Raw genomic sequence first — 13392 nt, 5'->3', positions numbered from 1 at the left:
GGGGTGGGGGAGTGGCTGCCATCATCCGAGAGTCATTAGTCCCTCGTGGGATCCCTGCTCCGGAGACTGTCGGGTGAGAGTCCCTTCTGGTGAAGTTGGACCTAGGGGGTCAAGTGGGCTTGTTTCTAACGTACCTACTTCCCAGCTGCGTTACAACAGCCCTGCCTGCGCTCCTTGAGTTAGTAGCCGGACTGGGGGTTGAGTTCCCCAGGCTGATAGTACTGGGGGATTTCAACTTGCCATCTCTCGGCGAACGCTCGGATGGAGCGCAGGAGTTCATGGCTTCCATGACAACCATGGACTTGACCCAGGTAATTCAGGGTCCGACTCATACAGTGGGTCACACACTCGACCTCGTGTTTCTCTTGGGACAGTGGAGACGTGGTCTGGAATTGAAGGGCATTGAGATCTCGCCCTTGTCATGGTCAGATCACTTCCTACTGAGGCTTGATTTTCGGAAACTCCTCCCTCACTGCAGGAAAGGGGAACCGATTAGGTAGTTCCGCCCCAGGCGCCTGATGGACCCTTTGGGATTTCAGACGGCGCTTGGAGAGATACCTGACTCCCTTGCCCACAATCCGGCAGAGTCCTTGGTCGCCGCTTGGAATACAGCGGCGGCTGAGGCTCTGGACCGGATTGCGCCTTTGCGGCCTCTCCGCAGCAGTGGATCCAGGAGGGCCCCTTGGTTTACCGAGGAACTCCAGGAGATGAAGCGCCAAAAGAGACACCTAGAGCGACGTTGGAGGGCTAGTAACTCCGAATCTGACCGAACACAACTAAGAGCCTTTATTAGGACTTATTTAGTGGCGATACAGGCGGCAAAATGTGCTCATTTTTCCGCTCTTATTGCGTCCGCAGAATCTCGCCCGGCCGCCCTGTTTAGGATAACCCGCTCCCTCCTGAAAGGGAGGGGTGTGGGAGAGCCCTTACAGGGAAGAGCTGAGGAATTTGTTCAGTTTCTCTCGGACAAAGTCGCTCAGATTCGGACAGACCTGGACTCCACTTTGTCAGTACCAGTAGAGATGCCGGGGGAGGGTCTTGATCGGATTTCTTGGAGCGAGCTCCAGCTTATCGCTCCTGAGGACGTGGACAAGGCCATGGGAGCGGTGAGTGCCTCCACCTGTTTACTGGACTCGTGTCCCTCCTGGCTGGTCTCGACCAGCAGGGAGGTAACACGAGGCTGGCTCCTGAGGATTATTAACACCTTTCTTCAGGAAGGATCTTTCCCGCACCCTTTGAAGGATGCGGTGGTAAGACCCCTCCTTAAGAAGCCTTCCCTGGACCTAGCTATCCTTAATAACTACCGTCCAGTCTCCAACCTCCCTTTTGTAGGGAAGGTTGTAGAGAAGGTGTCCTACGGGATTGGGCGGCATATAAATTTATTAAATTACTAATTACTATCCCTGTACCTTAATTCTCATTTGGCTACCATTGATCAAATATGTTTTTATCTAGAATCATCTACATTAGAAGACACAACCATCCACTGGCGTTCATTTGCAATTTCAATATATCTCCAATACCATTACACCTTAATGACATATTCCAAAATTAATTCGGTTAAGTAGGATATCTGAGCATTCCCCCACCAACACACCTGTATGTATCATTAAGTATTGTCCATTAACATTTCATTGTTATTATTGTAGTTAACTAAAGGTTATTTACTAATTATCTCACCTCTCCTCTCCAGGCCCACACAATATTATAACTTTATAACCATCTTTAAACAATGATTTATTAACAAAATTTATAGGACTTTTCCCTCAATCCCACATTAGTTAATTACAGGCTAAGGAAAAAAAACATTAAACATCTAAGACAATCTAAGAAATACTAACATTTCTACTTGACAATCACCCAGAATGTAGGTTAGTATTTCTATGGTCTGGTTATTTATCCTGACTAGGGTTATTATTTCTCTATTAGTATCATAGTAAATTTATGTTAATGGATAAACATTCAGTGGTAATTTAAAACATTCTAAAAGATACTATCATCTCTACTTAATAATCAGTCAAATATTAACTAGCTTTTTTCCATCAATTGGGATTATTAACCAGTATCTTTCAAGGTAACAAAATAGCCTTTCATCTCTCGCCAGTTGTTGTGCCAATTCTGTGTCCAGAACCTTCCCAGGGTTTAAAACTTCTCTCCGCACACTGAAGCTTAAACAATCTCTCATGTAGTTTTGTTGCCCTTGAGTTGTTATTAATGTAAGCTTAACTTTAGTTGTCAGGTTTGTTTCTGAATAGATTTGTCTTATTACCTCCATTTTTTTCGCTCTTTCTTTTTCTCCTACATCTTGAAGATTGGGGTGGAACACCAAATTATCAAAGTCACTTTTCCAGCTTCTCTTCTTTCCACTTTCACTCACATTTACTCCATTTATAAGTTCATCTAAGTTCTTATCTTTGTTTTCTGTATTTCCATTCACCTCCTTAATTTCTGGGGTTATAACCCCATCATCTTTTTCTGTGATATCCCATAGCCTGTCCCATCTCTTGTGGAATCTCTCAAATCCTTCTGAGATGTTTTGAAGTCCAGCCAAAATGTTTTGGATTAACAAGTTTTCTTTATCTGAGTATTGCTCCATTTTTTAGAATAAGGAATAATATAGGCAAAGAGCAAAAAAAGGAGGGTTTAGGTACAATCTGCCGGTTCCACCACAAAATCGCGGAGGACAAAATCGCGCTCGCCGAAAGCGCGCATTTGACGTCATCACAGCGCGACGAAAACATCGCGCTGTGATCGAAAAATGTAAAAATAAAGCTAAAACCTTACCCTAACCCCCCCAAACCTAACCCTAAACCTAACCCTTAACCTAACCCTAAATCTAACCCTAAACCTAACCGTTAACGTAACGAAAAACCTAACATTAACCCTTAACCTAACGCTAAACCTAACGCTAACGCTCTAAACCTGACCCTAACCCTTAACCTAACCCTAACCCTAACCCTTAACCTAACCCTTACCTTTATGTGAATCGGCTTGCTTTAATTTTAATTTTATTTCAATTTTTAATTTTTTTCGTCGCGCTGTGATGACGTCACATGCGCGCTTTCGTCGAGCGCGATTTTGTCCTCCACGCTTTTGACGGGTCACGCAATCTGCCACCCTAGCCTATCACAAATTTTGAAGAATATATCTATTTTTATTTTAGACGAATGTTCTTTTATGGTTTTCAAAGAAAGAGGGGTCTTTCCTTTTCCAATTCTTGTCAAAGTATTTTCCATACACCACTATTTGTAACCTTGAGTCTTTATCAGGTTTTAAAGAGATGTTCCAAGTCCTTTTGTTGCAGTCAGTATAGTCAGATAAGAGTAAACAAAGAAAACAGTTACAGCAGCAAAAAAAAGCTTCAGATTTGGGCGTTCAAGTGGCAGATTCGATCTTTTTTAAAAACCTCTTCCCTTAGGTATCTCCAATATAATATTGCAACAAGTAGAAGAAGAAATTTATTGAAGTAAAAAGAGTTTTAATTTAAGCCAAAAAAGTTAAAGTGGTAAGGGAAAATGACAAAAGAGGGTCAGCCTCTGCTTTGCTGCTGCTTCGGCTGCCATTGAAATGGGGAGGGGGGGCATGGTATTTGGGAGGGGTTTACTAATGTGCTGGAGGAAGATTCTGGAGTTCTGCTGCCTGTCGGACTGCGCATGCGGAGGAGGTTCCCGCCAAGGCCAACAGCACCGACATTCCATCTTGGTGATGCCTTTCGAAGTTATCTCACACCTGACAATTGGGAGAATTATGATTGGACTGCAACTGGGATGCCAAGGGGTGGGGAATGGGTTATTTTATATATCACTCGCTTTCGCGCCTGAATAATCAGTCTTCGCTTTGCTACGCTTCTGATCATTTATAATTAGTAAAAGTACACTTGATTTCTATCAATGGAGTCTTGTGGTTTTCTTTCCTAATTACTCAATGAAGGAGTGCTGACAGTAAGCGAAGACTCAATCACACCCCACCAGGAGCCAGCACGGCCCAAGGTAGCAGCGCCAGTGTTGTTCAGAGAAAAGAAAGATGGCTCCCTCAGATTATGTGTTAATTTCAAAAACTTGAACGGCATCTCAGCTCAGAACCTATACCCATTACCACTGATGAAGGACATGCTGGCCCAACTGGGGAAGGGCCGTATTTTCACTAAATTGGACCTCAGAGAAGCATACTATAGGGTCCGCATAAAGGAGGGGGATGAGTGGAAGACAGCTTTCAACAGCCCCCTAGGTTGTTTCCAGTTCCGGGTGATGCCCTTTGGCCTGCAGGGGGCGCCTGCAGTTTTCATGCAATTAATTAATGAAATTTTGCATGACCACCTTTACAAGGGCGTTATCGTATATTTAGATGATATCCTTATTTACACTCAAACATATGACGAACACGTCAAGTTGGTCCGCACTGTCCTGAAGAAGCTCCGAGCTGCTGAACTTTATGCCAAGTTATCCAAATGTGAATTTCACCAGGAGAAGATAGACTACCTTGGGTATCGTATCTCCCCCGCTGGTATTGAGATGGACCCCGCTAAGGTCAAGGCGGTCACTGAGTGGGAGGCGCCCCGTACACGTAGGCAATTACAGAAATTTTGGGGTTTTGCCAATTTCTATCGTCAGTTCATCCCTTCTTTTGCCAAAATTGCACTTCCCATCACTAATTTACTGAAGTCCAAAGGTGGGCCTAAACCTAAGCCTAGCAAGCCGTTGAATTGGACCATGGAGTGTCAAGCTGCTTTTGAGAAGTTGAAACGACTCTTTGCCACGGAACCAGTTCTGAAGCATCTGGAAATGGACAAGCCTTTTGTCGTTCAAGCTGATGCCAGTGACGTGGCTGTAGGGGCCGTCTTACTTCAGACTAACGACCAAGGTAATTTACAACCATGTGCATACACCTCCCGTAAACTCACAGACACGGAAAGACGTTGGGCAATCTGGGAGAAGAAAGCATTTGCTGTATGTTGGGCTTTGGCCACGTGGCGCCACTTTCTGGAGGGCGCTAAGCACCCGTTTGAGGTGTGGACTGACCACAAGAACTTGGAAGCTTTGAGAACTCCGAGGCGCCTCTCCCCTAAGCAAATGCGCTGGGCTCAGCATTTCAATCGGTTCAATTTCACGCTTAAGTACATCCCAGGGGGGGAAATTTTTATGGCTGATGCTTTGTCCAGACTTCCTCAATACAACTGCTCTAAGCTCAGCGTTATCCAGCCCGTGGTTCCCACGTCTGGCCTCGCTGCTCCTGTTGTTACTAGGCAGCAGGCATGCTCGAAGGTGGAAGTGTCTCAAGATTTTCTCTCTGATCTCAAAAAGGCCCTTCCCCAGGATGACTGGTTCCAGCAGCATCAAGGTGAATGTACAATGAGAGACGATTTGCCATGGATTGGAGCGAAACTTTACATCCCTGCCTCTCTTCATCTTGTTGTCCTCCAATGGGCTCATGATTCCAAGTTTGCGGGGCATTTTGGATTTGTGAAGACGCTGCATCTGGTGAAACGGCAGTTTTGGTGGCCATCTTTGAAGAAGGACATTGAACTTTACGTTGCCAGCTGTCCGGTCTGTGCAGCCGCTAAACGCCCGCCGGGGAAACCGCAGGGTTTACTCCAGACTGTAGCCCGCCCTGTCGCCCCCTGGAAGGAGATTTCTATGGACTTTATTGTCGAACTTCCTGAGAGCCAGGGACACACTGTCATATGGGTGGTTACTGACTTATTTTCCAAGCAAGTTCATTTTATACTGTGCCATAAGATTCCTTCTGCAAAGGCGCTTGCTAAACTCTTATTTCTCACGTTTACCGGTTGCACGGCGTGCCTGATCGCATCATTTCTGATAGAGGTGTACAATTCACTTCTGTTTTTTGGAAGGAATTTCTTTTGTCAAAGATTCTTTTATTACATTTTCATTTTCCTTTATACAATCACTTAAATACTGTGCAGTTTAAAAAAAAAGAAACAATAAACAACTCATAACACTTCTATCCTACATACACCCTTCCTTCTACCCCTCCAACTTTCATTTCCCCCTTCCAACAATCCCCTCTTCTACTTCCCTTCCCCCTCAGCCATTCCTTTCTCCCCTTCCCACCATCTCACCCTCCTTACATTACCTTCTCACTCCCTCTTAATTCCCCCCTCTTCTTTCCCTCTACACCTCGCTTCGGTGTATTTCTAGTATTCATTGGTCTATTTGTTTTATACTAAAACAAAAGAAAAAAAAGGAAAAGAACGAAGAAAAAAAAAAAAGGAAATATATATATATATACTCCAGACTTTGCTTGATAAAGAACGATGCCGGGAATGGGACCTGGGAAGTCGGAAGGGGGTCAGGTAGGGGGGTTCAGGGGGTGGGGGGGGGAGGGTGGAAATATAGACTCAATTTTCAGAACAATGAATGCACTTGGAAGGAATTTCTTAAGCGCATTGGCTCCGCCCAGGGTCTAAGCTCCGCCCACCACATTCAGACTAATGGGGCTTGCGAGAGGACTAATTCTGTTCTAGAACAATATTTACGTTGTTTCATCAATTACCAGCAAGATGATTGGGTGGACTTGTTGCCGCACGCGGAAGTGGCTTATAATAATTCCGTACATAGCAGCACTGGATTCACTCCTTTTCGAGTTGTATCTGGCCAGGACTTTGTTCCTATTCCCGAGGTTCCTCTTGAGCAGCCACAGATTTCGTCCATCTCCGAATGGAGTGAGCGGTTGAGGCATATTTGGCCTTTGCCACTTAGTACTTTGGATGCTGCGCATCGTGCGCATAAGAAACAGGCTGATAAGAAACGTGCGCAACCTTATCAGTACAAGGTGGGTGACCAAGTTTACTTATCCACGGAGTTCCTTCAAACTACGCTGAAGTCTAAGAAGTTGGGGCCTAAGTACGTGGGCCCGTTTCCCATACTCAAGGCCATCAATCCTGTTTCGATTCGCTTGCAGCTACCCAAACACCTCAGCCGTGTTTATCCCGTTTTCCACATTAATCTCATTAAACCTGTTCGTTTCTCGTCTTTACGTCCACCAGTGGACCCACCGCCTGCCCCCCTATTGATTGATGGTGAACAGCATTTTGAGGTCCGGGAAATATTGGACTCTCGGCGGCGGTGGAATCAGATTCAGTACCTAGTGGCTTAGAAGCATTTTCCTCCATCTCATGCCGAATGGGTGGACAAGTCCCACGTCCGTGCTCCCCGGCTGCTCCACCAGTTTTATTCTACTTATCCTGACAAACCCTGATTGGCTCTCCTTCCTGACATTCTCTTCCCCCCCCCTTTTTTCTTTTTTTTGTTGGTCATCTGTTTGTTTGTGTTTTGTCGTTTTCTAGGCCTGACCGTCTTTTTCCGGAGGACGGCCGGATGTCAGCCTCTGCTTTGCTGCTGCTTCGGCTGCCATTGAAACGGGGGGGGGGGCATGGTATTTGGGAGGGGTTTACTAATTGTGCTGGAGGAAGATTCTGGAGTTCTGCTGCCTGTCGGACTGCGCATGCGGAGGAGGTTCCCGCCAAGGCCAACGGCACCGACATTCCATCTTGGTGATGCCTTTCGAAGTTATCTCATACCTGACAATTGGGAGAATTATGATTGGACTGCAACTGGGATGCCAAGGGGTGGGGAATGGGTTATTTTATATATCACTCGCTTTCGCGCCTAAATAATCAGTCTTTGCTTTGCTACGCTTCTGATCATTTATAATTAGTAAAAGTACACTTGATTTCTATCAATGGAGTCTTGTGGTTTTCTTTCCTAATTACTCAATGAAGGAGTGCTGACAAAGAGATTCCTTCAATCTCAATTACATAACCAGGAGCTATGCAATCAACTGACTCGAGCAGCTCTGTAAATAAATAATCAATTATTGAAATGCTTTTATCAAAAAATACTATAGAACATTGGAGTAGAAAAAAAGAGAAAACTAAGTTTATCTTTAAATATGGCCTGTTTTGCTACTAAGCGTAAAAATGCAGATTAATGTCAAGTACTATAATAAAGCATATCAATATAGCTATCTATAGTTATTTACATACATACATATACATATATACATACATACATACATACATACATACATACATACATACATACATACAGTATCCAGTTTAGATACATTATGCAAAGACCCATCTCTCTAAAAACCCTCTAATGCTAGGAAGAGTTTAAAGAAAAAACCTAGGAACCAGCAGCAAAGTGGATGGACTTAAGTTACAGTGGTGTTAAGTACCGTATTTTTCGGAATATAAAACGCACCTTTTTTCCTCTAAAAAGAGGCTGAAAATCTGGATGTGTCATACACTGAATACAGCATTTTTTGCCTCCTGAAGCCCTGCCCCTTTACCAAAATGGCCGTGCATAGCCTTATGGAGGCTTTCAGACAGCTCCTGAGGGCTGGAGAGGTCAGAAATGAGCAGAAAATGGGCCGTTTTTTTGTCCCCCAGCCCCCAGAAGGCTATGTATGCATATATTTTTTTTTACAAAAAACGGCCAGTTTTCGTGAAAAACTGGTCGTTTTTGCTCTTTTTTGTCCTGTTCCACCCCCCAGGAACACTCTGCAAGCCCCTCCCCCCAAAAGGCTATTCATGCCTTTTATTTGCAAAAAAACGGGCTTGTTTTTGCAAAAAACGGGCTCGTTTTTGCAAAAACCAGGCCGTTTGGGGGAGGTTTGCAGAGTGCAAAACCGTTTTTTTCCTTTTGGAAAGCTGTTTAGTTAAGAGTGTTTTATGAGTTTTAGGCACTACAGGTTGTCAGCGATTTCCTTCTACAGCACATGGATAAATACACCTGGAAACATCTACCTACTTATCTACTCTCTCTGTCTCTCTCCCTACCTACCTACTGTATTTCTCTCTCTCTCTCTCTCTCCCTTTATCTACCTATCTACTCTCTCTCTCCCTACCTACTATATTTCTCGATCCCCTTCTATCTACTTATATATCTACCTACTTACTCTCTCTCCCATCTACTGTATTTCTCTCTATTTTTCTCTCTATCCCTCTACCTAGCAACCTACCTACTCTCTCTCCCTACCTATCTACTGTATTTCTCTATCGCTCTCTATTTCTCTCTCTATCCCTCTACCTACCTATCCCCTATCTACTGTATTTCTATTTTTCTCTATCCTTCTATTTAGCAACCTACCTACTCTCTCTCCTTATCTACTGTATTTCTATCTCTCTCTATTTTTCTATCCCTCTACCTACCTACCTATCTACACTCTCTCCCTCCCTACTATATTTCTCCCTTTCTATTTCTCTCTCTATCCCATCTACCTACCAACCTACCTATTCTCTCTCTCTCGCTACCTATCTAATGTTTTTCTCTCTATCTCTATTTTTATCTATCCCTCTCCCTACCTACCTATCTACACTCTCCCTACCTACCTACCTACTGTATTTCTATCTCTCTCTATTTCTCTCTCTCTATCCCTTTATCTACCTACCTCTCTCTCTCTCTCCCTACCTATCTACTGTATTTCTCTCTTTCTCTCCCTCTCTCTCCATCTACCTACCTACTTTTTTTAAAAAAATTGCCTCTTCAAAACCTGGGTGCGTCTTATATTCCGGTGAGTCTTATACTCTGAAAAATATGGTACACATCAGCAACCCACCACACTGATTCCCATTTTTTTTATAAAATGAATTCAAAATGTTCATTTTTACTTTCAAATCCCTTCATCGTTCATGGTCTGGATATCTACAGACTATCTTCTCTTGGTAACATCAGCCTGCCTAATCAGTTGGTAAACTTGAAAGAACAGGTTAGGGACAGATCATCAGAGAGAATGTAGTAGTTGCTAAAGATCAAAAACACCTTGATGATGTATGTATCTATGTATACATACACACAGATACATAATATTAACTGATTAGCAAATAGCGTAGTAACTAGTGGTAAATGTGTTTTCCTTGAATTTGTTACTTCACTTTATTTAGAAAGCTTAAAAGGAAACCGTGGACTACGACAGTGATGGCGAACCTTTTTGGCACCAAGTGCTGAAACTGGAACATGCAGGCATATGCGTGTGCACGCATACACCAGAGCCGCAGAAGCTCAAAAAGCAGCTGGCCAGTGCGCATGCATGCACCAGCCAGAGGCTCTTTGGGCTTTTGGCACACGTGCATGTGCGCTGGCCAGCTGCTCTTCGGATTTCCGGGGCTACATCACATGCAAAGACTAGCTGGCCAACATCCATGCACATGCCAGAAAGCTGAAGAGCAGTTGGCAACAGCGCACACGGCCAGAGAGAGGGCTCTGCGTTCCACTTCTGGCATGCGTGCTATAGATTTGCCATCATGGGACTAGAACATACATAAACACAAATAATGTGGTTTTGACTGCAAAATATCTAGTGCTTCAGAAGAAGATTGAGCAGGTTGCTGTGGTCCGCCGCCTGTTTTACCTGTAAATGACTTTATCCATTTTAATCACAATAATACGTGCGTGAACAACCACTTTAAACTCAATGTAAATCGTTCTAAACTTGTTGACTTCTGTGGACTTTATACTTAAGTGGTCAGCAGAGGGGGTGTGCATAAGTGCACCAACATGTCTATTGTCCCTGTCATTTTATTTTTATTCTTTTATTCTTGTTCTCGTTTTTGCTTACAAATTCCAATAAATAAATAACATAAAACCTGTTAAAAGGGGTTGTTGTCTCAGACTGGGATTATAGATGATGAAGCCCATTTAAACTTACTCCAATTAATTTCTAGACTTACTCCAGTCTTACACATGATTATTGTGCATTATAATAAAACCACAGGGCTGTGATTTTGAATACATAACATTATTAGTTTAAGCTTCTCCTGCAATCTAATTCTGAAGTGAAATGAATGGAATGATTATTTTGGACAGTCATTTACCAGTTTCTAATTCTGATAGGGAACAAAACTAGAAGATGGGAATAGGGATCCAGAGTGTTATTATATAATGGATCATAATCTACTACAAATATGAAATTAATATTAATATAAAACTAATCAATTTCTTCAAATAATTCAATAGAATACTAGATCTGCAAAGGCAAGAGGTCCTTTCCAGCAGCACAAACATCTTATTTTCTCAATAGTCTACCCCCAGGTTTTAAAAAGTCAGTAGATAATTGGGAATGAGAAATACTGTTCAGTGTGAAGACAGTGATAAAACAAATGCATACTTTTAAAATACTAAGAGAGCTAATGTTATATATTTATACTCTTTCTTAAGTTTGATAGTATACACACAGATACTGTATGATTCCTAATTATGTACTAACAATGTCAAGACAGTTTTCTGAACACTTTAATTCTGCCATGGCAAGTTATAAAGAAATGGCCATGAAAATAATCCATACGAAACACTGTACTTATTAAAATTAGATCCTAGTAAGATTATAATTTATATCTTGCATCTGAGATAATAAGCACCTATACATATTAAAAGTTTTAACTGCATAAATATAAATGTTATATTGTATGATAGCCACCTTCTACTTTTGAGCTACTAATAATGGTATGATAACAGTGAATGGTTGTAAAATGGAAATCAGCTTTTCCCAATGTGTTGACTCTGGAAATTATGGAAACTGAAGTCCAGCACGAAGTTGAGTTTTGCCAATAGAGAATTCTCAAACATTAAGAATTAACATTAGGTTCAAGATTCCCCAACGCAGCACTAAAGCCAATACACCTGTTAAGAATGATGTAATGAGGGAATATCTTTCCATTAAGCAAGGACTTTTGAAAACCCTTTACACATATACTCTACACCTCAACAAGAGCAATAGAAAGAAGTGACAAAGAGGTTACCTCTCCAAAGATGTAAGAATACTTTTTTCTCTATTACAAAGTCAGTTACTCACACCCACTTCCCGCATTTCTACATTCCCTTCTTTGTGCACATAAACATAAGGTTAAAAGGAAACCCAGCCTTAAGAAACCAGAAAGGTATGCAGGGGATGGCAGCCTTTGAGGCACAGATTCTTAGCAAAAGCACACACACTGCTGGCAGACAAAGCGCCCGCCTGCTAGGACGAGGCTCTAAACAGCCTCTCCAGCTCACCTCCCAGCCAATTATTGAAGATATTCTGCAGCAAAGTGAAAGGAACGCAGAAGAAAGCAATGAGCAAGTCGCTGAGAGCCAGCGAACAGATGAAGATGTTGGTGACGGTCCGCATGGCTTTGCGGCGGGTCACCACGTAGAGCACCAGGCAGTTCCCAAAGAGCGCCAAGCCGAAGATGGCCGCGCAAGTGAGCATGAAGGCCAGCTTGGCGCCCTCAGGTAACTCTGGGATGTAGACCAGAGGCTGGAGCCCATAGAGCGCGATGAACTGCTCGCGGGTTATGTTGTTGTTGCGCAAGAGCTGCGCGAACTGTTCCGGCGTAATGTTCAGGGATTGCATAGTTCAGGATCGAGCTTCTGTCTTCCCTCGCTCTTCGGACATGGCAGGCGTCGTCGGGGTTGTTTTGTTTTGTTTAAACTCGAAGGATAAGAACTAGAGTCTCCTTCAATTAAGAGCCCGCCTTTTTCTTAGACTGGGTGAAGAGATCCTGGGCGAGGTCCTCGAAAGAACCGCCTTAAAGTTCGAGCGTCTCGCTGCAGAATGAAGTACAACTGGGCGACGGAGGATCCCGCCCGAGAAACCCGAAACTTTAGAGACGAAAGAACGCCGAGCGACAAACTAACCGCACTTCCCTTTGCTGTTGATATTTGCCCTTAAGGCTTGCAAAAGCCCGTGCTAATGAAGCGTCCTATGGAATGCTTGATCCAAGTCACTAGCCGGTCGAGAAAGGCGGCTCCTCCGCTCTTCCCCGCAGGTTCTCCACCTTGAAAGTTTCCGAAGTGGCAGCTGCTTGGAGCGGAGCGAGGGGTTGAGTAGCGAAAGAAGAAAGTGAGGAAGCCGCCGTGTGTTGCTGCGAGAATTGGCGCTTGGTAAGGACTTGAAATGCAGCCAGTCAAGCAAGCTGGGAGAAGGATGTTAGAGGAGATGCGTAGGAGGATTGCTGCTGTGCGGGAAAGAGCCTGAGGAGCGCCAGGAACCGGAGGATTCTTTAAACGTGGTTTCCCAGTTTGGTGCAACCCAGGTGCATTGGATGACATTCTCTAGCCACAATCTTTGCATTTGGCGCGCCTAGAGGACACATTGAAGAAAGCTGCTTTAATTCTCTGGCGTGTTTAGAGGGGTTATTGTTATTTTGTCAATGCTTTGTTTAATGTTCAGTCAAGTGGATAGCATGAAATATTAAGACCAAGGATCTTATTATCCTTGAAATCCAGGAGGAAAATCTATAATAAATTGTTGAAATCCAGGAGGAAGATCTATAATAAATAGAATGCTATCTAATGCTGTTTAAAGAACCAAAGGCTGTTTGGTTGAGTTAGATCATAAAAAAGAACTAATGTTCTTCTGAAAATTGCATTTCGCTTTTGGTTGCTGTCT

The 13392-nt window shown here is 43.4% G+C and overlaps 1 protein-coding gene across 1 annotated transcript in view; it reads right to left on the bottom strand.

The window, feature by feature from the left end:
- Window positions 1-13116, bottom strand: part of QRFPR (pyroglutamylated RFamide peptide receptor) — a 42684-nt gene extending 29568 nt beyond the window's left edge. Inside the window, exon 1 of the mRNA XM_087724432.1 lies at window positions 12015-13116. Coding sequence (XP_087580558.1) covers window positions 12015-12354 — 340 coding nt within the window. The 5' untranslated portion in view covers window positions 12355-13116. The remainder of the gene's footprint in view (window positions 1-12014) is intronic.
- Between the last annotated feature and the right edge of the window lie 276 nt (window positions 13117-13392).

Source organism: Thamnophis sirtalis, unplaced genomic scaffold (assembly GCF_051295495.1).
Source record: "Thamnophis sirtalis isolate CommonGarterSnake01/CBP01778 unplaced genomic scaffold, rThaSir2_p1.2 scaffold_10, whole genome shotgun sequence".
Classification (NCBI taxonomy): Eukaryota; Metazoa; Chordata; class Lepidosauria; order Squamata; family Natricidae; genus Thamnophis; species Thamnophis sirtalis.
This window is presented reverse-complemented; position numbering and strand designations above follow the sequence as displayed.